The sequence below is a fragment of the Centrocercus urophasianus genome, unplaced genomic scaffold (assembly GCF_019232065.1).
Source record: "Centrocercus urophasianus isolate 14NV4802_14NV808 unplaced genomic scaffold, USGS_Curo_1.0 seq_15, whole genome shotgun sequence".
Lineage (NCBI taxonomy): Eukaryota > Metazoa > Chordata > Aves > Galliformes > Phasianidae > Centrocercus > Centrocercus urophasianus.
Window position 1 is genome coordinate 33,984,346 of NW_024884697.1, and position 12,742 is coordinate 33,997,087.

The 12,742-nt window shown below is 36.9% G+C and overlaps 1 protein-coding gene across 1 annotated transcript in view; it reads left to right on the forward strand.

Annotated features, from left to right (window-relative positions):
- Positions 1 to 12,285, forward strand: part of CNOT2 (CCR4-NOT transcription complex subunit 2) — a 92,183-nt gene extending 79,898 nt beyond the window's left edge. The window contains exons 11-15 of the mRNA XM_042815449.1: positions 1,146 to 1,207; positions 1,304 to 1,353; positions 2,175 to 2,275; positions 2,790 to 2,934; positions 11,151 to 12,285. Of these exons, the coding sequence (XP_042671383.1) occupies positions 1,146 to 1,207; positions 1,304 to 1,353; positions 2,175 to 2,275; positions 2,790 to 2,934; positions 11,151 to 11,237 (445 nt within the window). The 3' untranslated portion in view covers positions 11,238 to 12,285. The remainder of the gene's footprint in view (positions 1 to 1,145; positions 1,208 to 1,303; positions 1,354 to 2,174; positions 2,276 to 2,789; positions 2,935 to 11,150) is intronic.
- The last annotated feature ends 457 nt before the right edge of the window (positions 12,286 to 12,742 follow it).

Here is a 12,742-nt window from a genome sequence, read left to right on the forward strand (position 1 = left end):
AAGTGGTGCAGTTGGAGTAAAAATCCTCGATTCTTTACCTTAGGACACGAGGTCACTAGGGCATGCGTGATGTGATGGCATTGCAGGAAGCTCCTCTCATTGGGCAATGACTATCCAGGCTTTCAGTAAAAAGAATGCTTTGTTTATTTCCAGCATTTGCAGATATTGCTACTGAAATCTTCCTTCAGGCTCTCTAGCACAAACTTTCGCTGTTTCACTAAGGTTAGTTAACCTAGAGGGAGACTGACGCCATTTTGGCAGTGTAGTTTGTAGGCCCTGTGGCTCAGCTGGAAGTCAGTGTTGTTGGGTTAGCTGTGTAGGATTCAGATACTTAGTAGCAACTATTAAGTCTTTGACAGGCAGGAAGCAAGAGTTGAAGAGGATGTACCCTAATACAAGTAACATTTCCACTAAGTGCCCCATAGCATGTTGTCCTGGCTGTAGCTACCTGTGAAAAAGTTCTTTTCCTTGGACCTTTTTTCACTGCTTTATCCATTAAATAGAAAGCTCATTCCTCAGTACATCATCATTGAGTTGGAAAGTTCATTGTTTTCTCTTTGTTAAGTGAATGAGGAGGGTCTTTATTTTTGAGTTGGTAGCAAAATTTCTACGAAAGAAAAATACTAAATAATAAGCGTATCTTCATATTGTGCTGGGATTTAGTGTATTTGCAGCCACTGGAATTTAAAAGAAGAACATCTTTATTGGTTCATTAAAAAATAAAAAAAAATTTAAAAAGAATCTGCCAGTATAAGCTTTTCTCTTCCTTTTAAATTATAGGCTAATAAATCAGAACCCACCAGGCTCAGGTATTTCAGGTCAAATAATAATAATAATAATAATAATAATAATAATAATAATAATAATAATCTGTTTAAAATTGGATTCCTGACACTTAAGGAATGACCTAAGTTAAAGCAATGATAGATTAAAAAAATGGAATCTTGGCTCTGGAGATTCCAAGATTGTTTAAATGCACCCTTTCTTTGAACATTAGAAAGAAAATGAATAAATGTAGCTATTTTAGGAAAAATGGGTTGGAACTTTCCCTCTCTCTATCCTTCTCACCTCGTGTGGAGTGATTTTGGTTCTGTGGTATGTTTATTGCCTTCTTTTTCTTGTAATTTTTTTTTTTCCTCCCACAGAAATCTTTATCCCAAATTTGCATCACCTTGGGCATCATCACCTTGTCGACCTCAAGACATAGGTAAGAAAAAAATGGCTATTTAATTCAATATTAATGTATGAAAATGGTACTCATTTACAAGTCTTAATAGTTGCATCAATTCCGATTCTTTTTTAGACTTCCATGTTCCATCTGAGTACTTAACTAACATTCACATTAGGGATAAGGTGAGTATGTGTGTGTATTTTTCATTAGTTTATTACCAGTAATTTTCTAAATTTTCTTTCAAACAGATTTTTTTTTTTTCCAAATTCAACGCATTCAGTGGATGTTCTCAATCTTTTTAAGAGCAGTGATATGTTAACTGGCTGATCAGATATATCATGTACCCATTTCACCTTAGAAAAGAGTAGGAAAAACAAAAATGAGTACAGGCATAGCTAGCTAACAAACACATTGTGTTTTTACTAGTATGCTCTTTATGCAAAGAGCATGTTCAGTATAATTCAGCATACTCTAATATTCAAATGCCATATTAAATTGTGTTTTTTTTTCTTGAGATTGGCTCAGAATTGTGAATCAAGATACTGTCGTACTTATCTCTTGCTTCCCATGTATGCACAAACAGGAATTCTTGTTAGGTATATTTTCTTTCAAGTACTGTAGTTTCTTAAGAGGGACTGTTGAGAAATATGGCAAGAAACTGTGCTCGTGTTACTTAATAGGGTGTGAAATAAGCAAATACATTCAAGCGTTTAAAGAACTAAAAAGAGTAGATGAGGATACGCATAGATGGGGGGATAAAATTCTATCTTGCTGATTCTTCTGTTTATTTTCCTTCTGTATCTTCCTGTTAGTTGAAAAGGTTAACAAAATGAAGAGAAATGATTGTTATAATAATTATTGCTCCTGTTAGATTATGATTTACAATACACGTAGGATGGAAGCACATTCTGCACGTATCTTTCTGTTGTTTAAGTGGGATGTTATGTCTTAAAGCATTTGTATATTGTGATTTTTCATCCTCGTTTTCTTCCATCTTTTGCAGCTGGCTGCAATAAAACTCGGCCGATATGGAGAAGATCTCCTGTTTTATCTCTATTACATGAATGGAGGAGATGTATTACAGCTATTAGCAGCAGTAGAGCTGTACGTTCAAACTACTTCGTCAGTCTTACATGATTTAATCTTTTGCAGTAATGAAGTAATGCATGTAATATTAAAAAAGATAAAACAATGCTGGAGAGAGAAGCTTAGTCGATCTGAAGCTGGAAAACTTTTTCAGAATGCCTCCTCCTACGTTGATTCCATTTTCCACTTTTTTCATTCATATAACAAATCAAATGCCAGTCTCATAAATTTTGCAGTCTTATAAAGCAGTGTCAAGCAAAAGTTTTTGAATGCCATTAGTTATTAAACATTAGTCATAAAAAAGTTTGTTGTTTGAACTTACCAGACTTCCTGAAGTTTTGTGTGTGATGAAATTAAGGTGTAATAATTATATGGAAGTAGTATGTGATAGCAACTGTAATGATGTCTCAGAAATATCATTTTGATTTTGAATCGTATAAGTTTTATTTAAAATCTTAAAATTGCAGTCTGTGATGTCAAACTGAAATAACTAATGCTAAGAATTGTTTTTCCTTCCTGTTGAAAATGAAAGATTTAACCGGGATTGGAGATACCACAAAGAAGAACGAGTATGGATCACCAGGGCACCCGGAATGGAGCCAACAATGAAAACCAATACGTACGAGAGGGGAACATATTACTTCTTTGACTGTCTTAACTGGAGGAAAGTAGCTAAGGTATATATTTTCCCTTGCGAGGATATTTTAAGCCTATCAGCCGTATGTTTTTAGAAGGACAAAACCCAAAGTCCATCCCAAAGTCTCAGCTTTTAACCTCATATCGTTCTAGTTCGTTATCTCAGTTTCTGGTGTGCATGAGAACAGAGATTGCCTAAAAAAAAAAACAAACTGGTTGGTCTGTGGAAAAGGAGGAGCAGTTTCTCCATTTCCTGTTTTCTTTGGGAACGAAAAGGAACTTCTTGCTTTTATCACAAGTTTTATTAACATTGAAAGCTTTTCTTTCAAGTACAGTATTCTAGAATAAAAATAATTTGTCATTTTAAAAGTTCTGCATGCAACTATTACTATTTTGCTTGAGAAAGTCAAGTAAGGAGTTACCACATCAATCTTTAGATTTAGAACAAGTGTTTAGGGTGGGAGGAGTTGGCTTGGGTTGGTTTCTTTTTGTTGTTGTTTCTAGTTATTGTCTTATTGAGGATAATGTAGGAGTTTAGTGCTCTGTTGTTTGAATGTTCAAGTACTTCAAAATAGCTTGCTTCTCTTAGGGAGGAGATATTTTCATGATTGTTTTCTGTATTCTAGGCCAAGAGGCATTAAAAAAAAACACAAAAAGAACAACGGTCTTCTCCCTTTCCACTTGTGATAATTTGTTCCCTTCTGTTTTGAATACCGTCAATATTCGTGACCCTTTATGTGCAATTTATGGAATTGTGCTTCTTTTTCTCCATCCTCTTTTCAAAATATTTTCAAAATAATTTCCAATATTTTAGTGTCTTTCAGCTTTGAAATCATTTTGTACAGTGTATTTTCCTTGATTATGGTTTCTTCACCCCATGAAAGCAAATGCTTTCTAATGTATATAAGTGCAAAAAGATTTGAGTGATCAGCAGTGTTGTCATTCACTAACCTGAAAAAAGGGATACGTTCTTCTGGCAGTAGCCTGCCCTATAAGGGATTGCATTCAACTCTGGTTTGAGCTGGAAAAGATGTATGAAAGCAGTATGCATGCAGCCATCACACCTAGCTTGAGTCTGAGTTGAATAATTTTTCAAAAAATCGCTGATCCCATTTAATTTTAGTTCATAGAATCATTGAATGGCCTGGTTTGAAAAAGGACCTCAAAGATCACGGAGTTCCAACCCCCCTGCTCTGTGCAGGGTCACCAACCACCAGACCAGGCTGCCCAGAGCCACATCCAGCCTGGCTTTGAATGCCTCCAGGGATGGGGCATCCACAGCCTCCTTGGGCAACCTGTTCCAGTGCATCACCACCCTCTGGGTGAAAAATTTGCTCCTAATATCTAACCTAAACCTCCTCTATCTTAGTTTAAAACCATTCTCCTTGTCCAATCACTGTCCACATAAACAGGCGTTTCCCCTCCAGTTTATATGCTCCCTTCAAGTACTGGAAGGCCACAATGAGGTCTCCCCGGAACCTTCTCCAAGCTAAACAAACCCAGTTCCCTCAACCTTTCCTCATAGGAGAGGTCCTCTGATCATCTTAGTGGCTCTCCTCTGGACCTGCTCTAAGAGCTCCACATCCTTCCTGCACTGGGGGTCCAGGCCTGGATGCAGTACTCCAGATGGGGCCTCACAAGAGCTGAGTAGAGGGGGACAATCACCTCCCTGCTGGCCACTCCTCTTTTAATGCAGCCCAAAACACAGTTGGCCTTTCAGGCTGCAAGTGCACACTGCTGGCTCATGTCTAGCTTCTTGTCCAGCAGGACCCTCAAGTCCTTCTCTGCAAGGTTGCTCTAAAAGTTCTTCCCCCAGTCTATATAAACACCTGGGACTGCCCTGGCCCAAGTACAACTGCTTGCACTTGGTCTTGTTGACCCTCATTAAGTTCACATGGGCCCACTTCTCCAGCCTATCCAGGTCACTCTGGATGGCTTCCCTTCCCTGCAGCGCATCGACTGCACCACTCAGCTTGGTGTCATCTGCAAACTTGCTGAAGGCGCGCTTGATGCCATCTTCTGTGTCATTGATGAAGGTGTTGAAGAGCACTGGTCCCGAGACCGGTGTCCCTTGGGGACACTGCTTGTGACTGGCCTCTACCCTGACAGAACCATTGATTAGAAGTCTTTGGCTGTGACCAGCCAACCTGTTCTAGTTATGTAGAATTATATAGCAGTGGCATGATTTTCCTTCAAGTTTTAACCAGCATGGCATATTCATTGATGATAAAGAAACTTAGAACGTGTACCGTACCTACAGAACGTCTGACCATACTCCTTTGTGTTTGTTTTATTTTCTGGTAATCACATGGCAGATCAGACTAAATCTTGAGATGTTGAACAAGATTCCTATATGTTGGAACTATGCACGTTCTTCTGTTTAGATATTTCATTTAATTGGAAAGCCAAAATTCTGAATTGCTTACACAGAAGGCATTTCATTTCTGTGATCAAGCTGCATCTACGTACTTTTAAGATAACATAAGTATTCCATTGAATAGTTATGTGTTGGTTGATATGTTTTCAAACATCAGCTCTAAACTAAAGGCATTAGACTTCAGTGTTCTAGTTCATCTGAAGATTAACTAGACGTGTTGGTTTTTTTTTTCTTTCTTATTGAATAAATTTGCTTTGTCTGTCCAGCCCCCTGAGAAATTTACATTTTAGTCATCTCCAATGACATGTGGCACTCATCAGTCCATTTGCACATTTGATTCATTGGTTTTACTGCTTTTCCAATGGTCATAACAAAGCTAAAGCTTCCTAATGGAAAATTTTAATAGCAGGCTGTGCTTGTGCAATTTATTATATATATATAAAATGCATACATACAAGGTGATTCCAAGACCTTAAAGCAAAAACATCTCTCCCCTCAGAAGAGAACCTAAACAAAACCGAGAATTTTATTTCTGTTTAAATTATTGATTTGTTGTTTGAATATAGCTTGTTAGGTATCCCAAGGCACTGTTTAAGGTTATTTTATTACTTAAGATATTCAGAGGGGGAGTAATTACTTTTTGAAAGGATAGATTTCTTCTTTGGAGTCAATTTATTATTTTCTATTTGTTAATGAGCAATAGAAGTCTAATGTGGGTATCCATATCAGTAGATTAGATTGAAATTTTACTGTATTTGGAAATAAAAAGTTATTTTATTAGAAGGAAGTGATGGCCGTTGTGTAAGGATAGTGACATCCTTAGTGTCTCCCATTTTTCTACCTGTAGTGAATGTATCTAGCTACTACTTGATGCTTAAGCACTACTTTTGAAGACAGTATTTTCTTTACTGGGAGTTGTAAGTACTGTCATGAAATTCAGTATCCAGTGCTTGAGTTGTTGGCCCTTTTGTCCTTCCTCTGTTAAAGAGTAGAGCTGGCTTTGTATAAGTGGTATTCGTAGCTGTAGGGATGAAACAGAGATGCACAAAATGAGTTCTCCAAATGATTTTACCCAGGTTCTATACAGATTCTTTTGCGTTTTGTATTTTTAACTTGGTTTTAGTTGGGTATGAAGGGCACCAGGCAAGTTGACTATTGATCACAGGAGTCTAGAGAAGGGTTTGAGGAAAAATTGGTATGGTGTTACATGGAGAAGGAATCACTTGCTGGAAACTCTTCTGCGAGAGTTCCATCTGTGATCAGTAAATAAGAATTTCTATAAATATGTGAAGTGTGGTCTTGGCACTGTATGGTAATGGTGTTACCTCTGATAATTTCTGATGTAGACTTTTCCTATGAGGAGTAAAACAAAAATGGCAGTATGTGGTGACCTCTAAACTGAAGGAAAATACAGCCAAGAAACTTTTTCTGTCAATCACAGAAGTATTAATCAGTGGTTCAGGAAATTAAAAATATAACAATCTGGGGGAAAAAAGAGTTCTGATAAATAGCAGTCTCTTAGTGTAACAGCTGCATTACTAGTGAGTACTGGGAATACCATTCCTTAGAAGGCCACAATAGTAATTGTTGCTTAATGGCTTCATTAGTGCCCTTTTGAAGCAGTCAAACAAGAATTATTTCTGGTAAATTACTCTCTTATTTATATATGCAAATTAAATTATTTTTCAAGGTACTTTATAAACTTGTCTGTTGTTATAGTGTATATGCTCAAATAGATGGCAGCACGTATTTTAATGTGTTGTGCCTTGAGGAAGTTGCATTATGCAATTATCAGCTTGTGTATTTATTGTACCTGTAAATTAGTAACTCAGTTATTAAAAGTTATATTGAATAATAATTGATACAATAAAATGTAACTATTTGCTTTGAATAACGTTAGAAAGTCTTACAGCTAAGTTTATAATAACAAAGAACAAGGATTAGTAGATTTTTTTGATAGTATCCTAGGGTTTTTTGTTGTTTGTTTGTTTTTTACACGTTTTGGTAAAGCAGACTACATACTTCAATGAAAACATATTTTTTCTTTCTTTTTGTAAATTAAAGAATAGGCTGTGTATTCTATTCCTAATACTCTATTTCCTAAAAGAAGGAAATTTAAAAAAAAAAAAAAAAAAAAAAGCTGAGTCTTTAAACAAAATAATAGAGAGCTCCTTATCTATTAAGATTTTGTTAATTCCATACTGATAGGTGGCTTAAATATTGAGAGAATGTTAACAACAGTAAATTCCAAATTACCTTAAATGCCAAACAGAACACAGGAAAATGCTGACTACAAATATGTCTCCATATGTGGTTTTTCATCCTAGGGCGTGTAGAAAGTGCAATATGGTTAAAGGCACTTTGATTTTTCACTGAGGATTTGGCTTTATAGTGTGCTGCTGTAGAGGAGACGTGAAAGAGAGAGGAAGGGAAGTGGATGTGAGACCAAAAATGCCTTCTACAATTGCATGTTTACTGAAATCCTGATTTAAATTGTCTGAAGCAGACTGTCTGGAATTTCTCCTTTGAAAAGTAAGGAGAATTAATCCCATGTAAGGAGAGGAAAAAGTAACATAACCTGTATACTTTGATTTTGTATCTATAAAACGTGGAGTTCTTTCTGGAGAAAGGTTAAATTTCGAAGTGTTTACTTGCTTGTAAGAGTTGCTGCCTGTATATTGAATGAGTTTCTAGTAATTATAAAAGTATTAATACTGATCTTAAAATGGTAGAATGTTCAATTTGTTCTTCTAACAGAGATGTGCCGTAGCATTTGGATTCAGGCCCTCCTTAAACTTGGGTCTTTGCACCCATCCTTGAGCCAGCATAAATACTGCTTTTTTGGTCCCACTTGAATTTTCTTTGCTGTCCTTTGATGGGACTACATAGCCCAGAATAAGTTGTGCTCTGGGCAGTTCTTATTCAGCTAACTTTGCTTTGGCTTAGTCTATTAATGCTATGGATCACCTGAAACGATTCTTTTTCTAGTATTTTTACGTATTATTGTTTGTGTGCAGGCTGATGTAAAAAGTTTTCAGAATGTCACAAGAAGGAACTGATTTAATTGCATAGAAAGCTTATGTAGTGTTGCACGTGTGCCCTAAGTTTCCAGATACACTTAGTGCTCGTTTTCCTTGGTTATTAAAAGATATTTAATTTTTAATAATTATTCCATTTAAGAAGTAAAACAGCATAACGAATGTTTGTCAATGGATAAGTGGCACTTTCACACTTTATTTGTATCTGTTTATATTCAAAAATATCAGTGATGCTGTTCACATCCTAAACTATAGTGGCCCTTGGAATAAAAAGGGAAGACTTAAAGTGTAAAAAACATGTAATACAAGTATTTTTCTACATACAATAAATAATTGCCTTTTAGTTTTCAACAAATTTTTGTCAGTGAGTTCTTTTTTGGTATTGTCAGATATAACTGAAGTATTCTTAAATACTGCTGGATATTGGGCTTCAGCATTGCTGACACTGTAAGTCAGAAAGGCTCTTGTAAGCCTTTTTATTTTAAAATCAGTAGCAGTCTGAAGCATCAATTAATGTGCTCCTAAAGCAACTTTGGTAGGAAATCGTATTCCTCCTTCTAAACGAAAGGTTTCCAGTTTGTGGCCCACAAAGCAGTGCTCAAGGTGCCAAAACCTTCCTTCGGACAGGACCAGCAGTAGCACACAGCCACAGGAAGTTTGGAAACCCCATTTATGGGTGATGGATTCCATCGTAATGGTTTCAGTAGCTGTTTTCCATGTGTAATTTCAAGGGCATTTCAGAGCATGTGAAGGTTCAGGTAACTGATCTAAGCTTTTATTATTAACTCTTTTCTTCTGTTTACAATTCTGTTAAAAAGAAGCAGTTCCCCAACAGAATGATAGTAATGATTCCATGATTACGTGCAAAATGGAAACTTTGAAAGCCAGGAATGGGAGAGAAGTTTGAGAGGTATTTTTCCTATTAGAAAATGACTTCAGAATTATGAAGATCCAGCCTACCTAGACCAGCTATTGACACCAAAATACCTGTACACCTTGACCTTGCTGCTGACAAAAGGAGAGAGCAGGCATCCCTTCAGTACCAGCACGTATGTGTGGATCTGCACGAGAGGGGAACGCACACCAACTGGCATGCAGTGTTAATCAGGAGTGCCAAAAGCAATTCACTTGTATGTGTAACTTAAAGGCTACACACAGAGTGTAGTGGAAAAAATGAGAAAAGAAAAGAAACGCATCTTGGCTGAAGCAGAGCAGGAAAGCAAAAATGAGGCAAACATGCAACACTTCAATGCAAATGGCTATAACCTCACACACAGGCTTTGCAAGGATTTTCCAGGTTTAGGTACAGTATTCTCTGGGGAATAGAGACCTACTGAATTCCTAGCATTTGTCCCTCATTTGTTTTGTTGCCACGCTGAATGTTCTTTCCATACTAGTTAGACCCTGTTTTGCCTTTAAGGAGGGAGTTTGGGGAGTTGAGTTTTCCTAGATTTTACTTCTGATGTTGCATTGATTTGTTCTTCTGTTTAGTTTGTCTACTCGTAAAAGCTGAAATGTTGCACTATTTAAGCACTTGAGGGAGTGCTTTAAGATAATCTGTTCTGCACTCTTAGTGTTTTTATCGGTGTGTAAAAGGAGGGGGATTCAGTTTTCTCCATAGATACAGATGAAGGTCTGCTGAGGTTCCCTGTTCAGCTAGGCAAAAGAAATGACTGTGTATCCCTTGTGTTGAAAGGAAGTAGCCTTAAAAAATAGTTGTGCAGCTTCCACTTTCTGTACTTCTTGAATGAAGATAAAATGGGGGCGAGGTAAAGTTAAGCTGTGGAAAGGATCTGAAAAATGTCAGATTTAAGTAATTCCTTGTAACTGCATGGATGAGGGAAGGAGCACCAAATGTCAGAGTGTACTAATTGAGGGTTGTGTGCAAGGTCACGGAGGGAAAAGCTGCTTTTTCTGTGTAATAATCAGGATGCATTTAGATATCAGGGCTAGCTGCAATCTGATTTGTAGTAGTTGCTATAGTCAGATTAAAAATTCCTGCTGCATCATGGAGATATTTCACAAGTAGGCAAACCAAATCCCTCAGATGGAAGTCAGGTGGTTGTGCCAGTGAGACAGTGAAGCTGCTTGTTTATGCATCAGTTCCTTGTGTAGCATCTGAGTACATAGGCAAAGATTTTTATTCTGAATGATTGTTTATAAAACACCAGGCAAATTTCTTGTGAAAGATGTTTTCAAAGAAGGATGTAATATGAAGGATCTCAGGACCTACACAAGGATTTGGGTAAATCTGAAGCTTAAATTGGAGTGTGAGACGTGATAGATTATTTTTCTTCAGTTCTGGCTTACCTAGGTTTCAGTAGAGTGTGTCTAGCAATTTTGTCATGTTCCCCATTGTTGTGCTAAGGTGTAACCTAGCTAGTTTAACTTAAGACTGGGCCTGTGAGAATACCCCAAAATATCTCAGAACTTCAGATCATACAGAATAAGTCTCTGTACATCTGAATTGTTGAAAGACAGGAATCTTTATTCATAATGCAATCATGGCATGAGCTGATTTGTGAGTGTGTTGTGTACATACTGTATAATTGAGATCATAACAAGAGTTTTGAGAGTAAAGTACCATTTAAAAAAAAAGTGGTGGGGAACCCACACGTTACAGATGTAGTGGCTCAGGATATTGGCTTTTTTGTAATTAAAATACAGAACCCAAGATAGTGAAATTGTGTGGTTTTGCCTCAAGATAGACTAAGACTTGGACTTGATCTCTTTTGTATTTGTGCTTTTCAAATATAGCATGTGGATGACACTTTCCAGCAGTTAAATGGCACATAGTTTTATTTGGCTTTGTCTTTTTTGTTTGTTTCTTTTTTGATTGTAGGAGTTCCATCTGGAATATGACAAATTAGAAGAAAGGCCTCATCTGCCATCAACCTTCAACTACAACCCTGCTCAGCAAGCCTTCTAAAGACTTCCCTTTTCTTGGGGTATGGCTGTCTCAGCACAATACTCAACATAACTGCAGAACTGATGTGGCTCAGGCATCCTGGTTTTAATTCCTTGAGGATCTGGCAATTGGCTCATGCGAAGGGTCACCATTTGAGGTCCTGCCTTACTAATTATGTGCTGCCCAACAACTAAATTTGTAATTGTTTTTCTTTAGTTTGAGCAGGGTCTGAATTTTTGTTTTTGTTTTATTTTTGCCAGCAGACAAGCTTGGGTCTGTAAAGACAAGCGAGTACACTGACAAAAGTTTACCACTTAGTTTTCCAAAATGTAAAAAGACAAAAAATAAGAAAAAAGACAAAAAATTAGACAACAAAATTTGCATTGTTCATTGTAGCACTATTGGTAATAAAAAATGTTTGTGCATTTTTATGTGAAGATCCTTCTCGTATTTCATTTGGAAAGATGAGCAAGGTTTGCTTCCTTCATTTTACTTCCCCTTCTGTTTTTGAAAGGCAGTTTTCGCCAAGCTTAATGCAAGAATATCTGACTGTTTAGAAGAAAGATATTGCCACAGTCTCTGGTTAGTTTCCAGAGTTGTGTATTACTGAGCTTCATCTTTCCAGAATGAGCAAAACACTGTCCAGTCTTTGTTACGATTTTGTAATAAATGTGTACATTTTTTTTAAATTTTTGGACATCACATGAATAAAGGTATGTATGTACGAATGTGTATATATTATATATATGACATCTATTTTGGAAAATGTTTGCCCTGCTGTACCTCATTTTTAGGAGGTGTGCATGGATGCAATATATGAAAACGGGACATTCTGGAACTGCTGGTCAGGGGACTACTTTGTCGCCCTGTGCACTAAAGGGCCAGATTTTCAGCAGCCAAGGACATCCATACCCAAGTGAATGTGATGGGACTTAAGTGAACTGAGACAATTCACTCTGGCTGTTTGAACAGCAGCGTTTCATAGGAAGAGAAAAAAAAGATCAATCTTGTATTTTCTGACCACATAAAGGCTTCTTCTCTTTGTAATAAAGTAGAAAAGCTCTCCTCACTGCAGTGTTGACTTTGATTTGAGATTGTGAAATTATTTCTTCAACAATGAATAATGGAAAAAAAATTGAAGTATTAAAACTATCAAGCTGTACAGTGGTTAAGGCACTTGAAGAGTCTTTTTGCTGCTGACAAGTAATTTTATAACAGAGATTTGCATTCTTTTCCACAGTAGGCCAAAATGTTTGGTCACCTTGCTTTGAAACCTTTTCTTTTTTGTTTTGTTTAAAGAGGGGAAAAAAAAAAAAAGAAAAGCACATCCTTCTTACACTGGGGTTGGGTAACACTTTAATAGTTCACGTGATAAAAAGGTGCTTCATGAACTCATCTCAGAAGGAAACCTTGTGATAAGCGTGGCTTACAGTCGGTCGTAGCTTAGTCCCAAACTTGCCCACTTTAGGTAGGTATGCGTTTCATTTGATGATCACTACTACTTGAACGTGCAGACTTGAACAAAC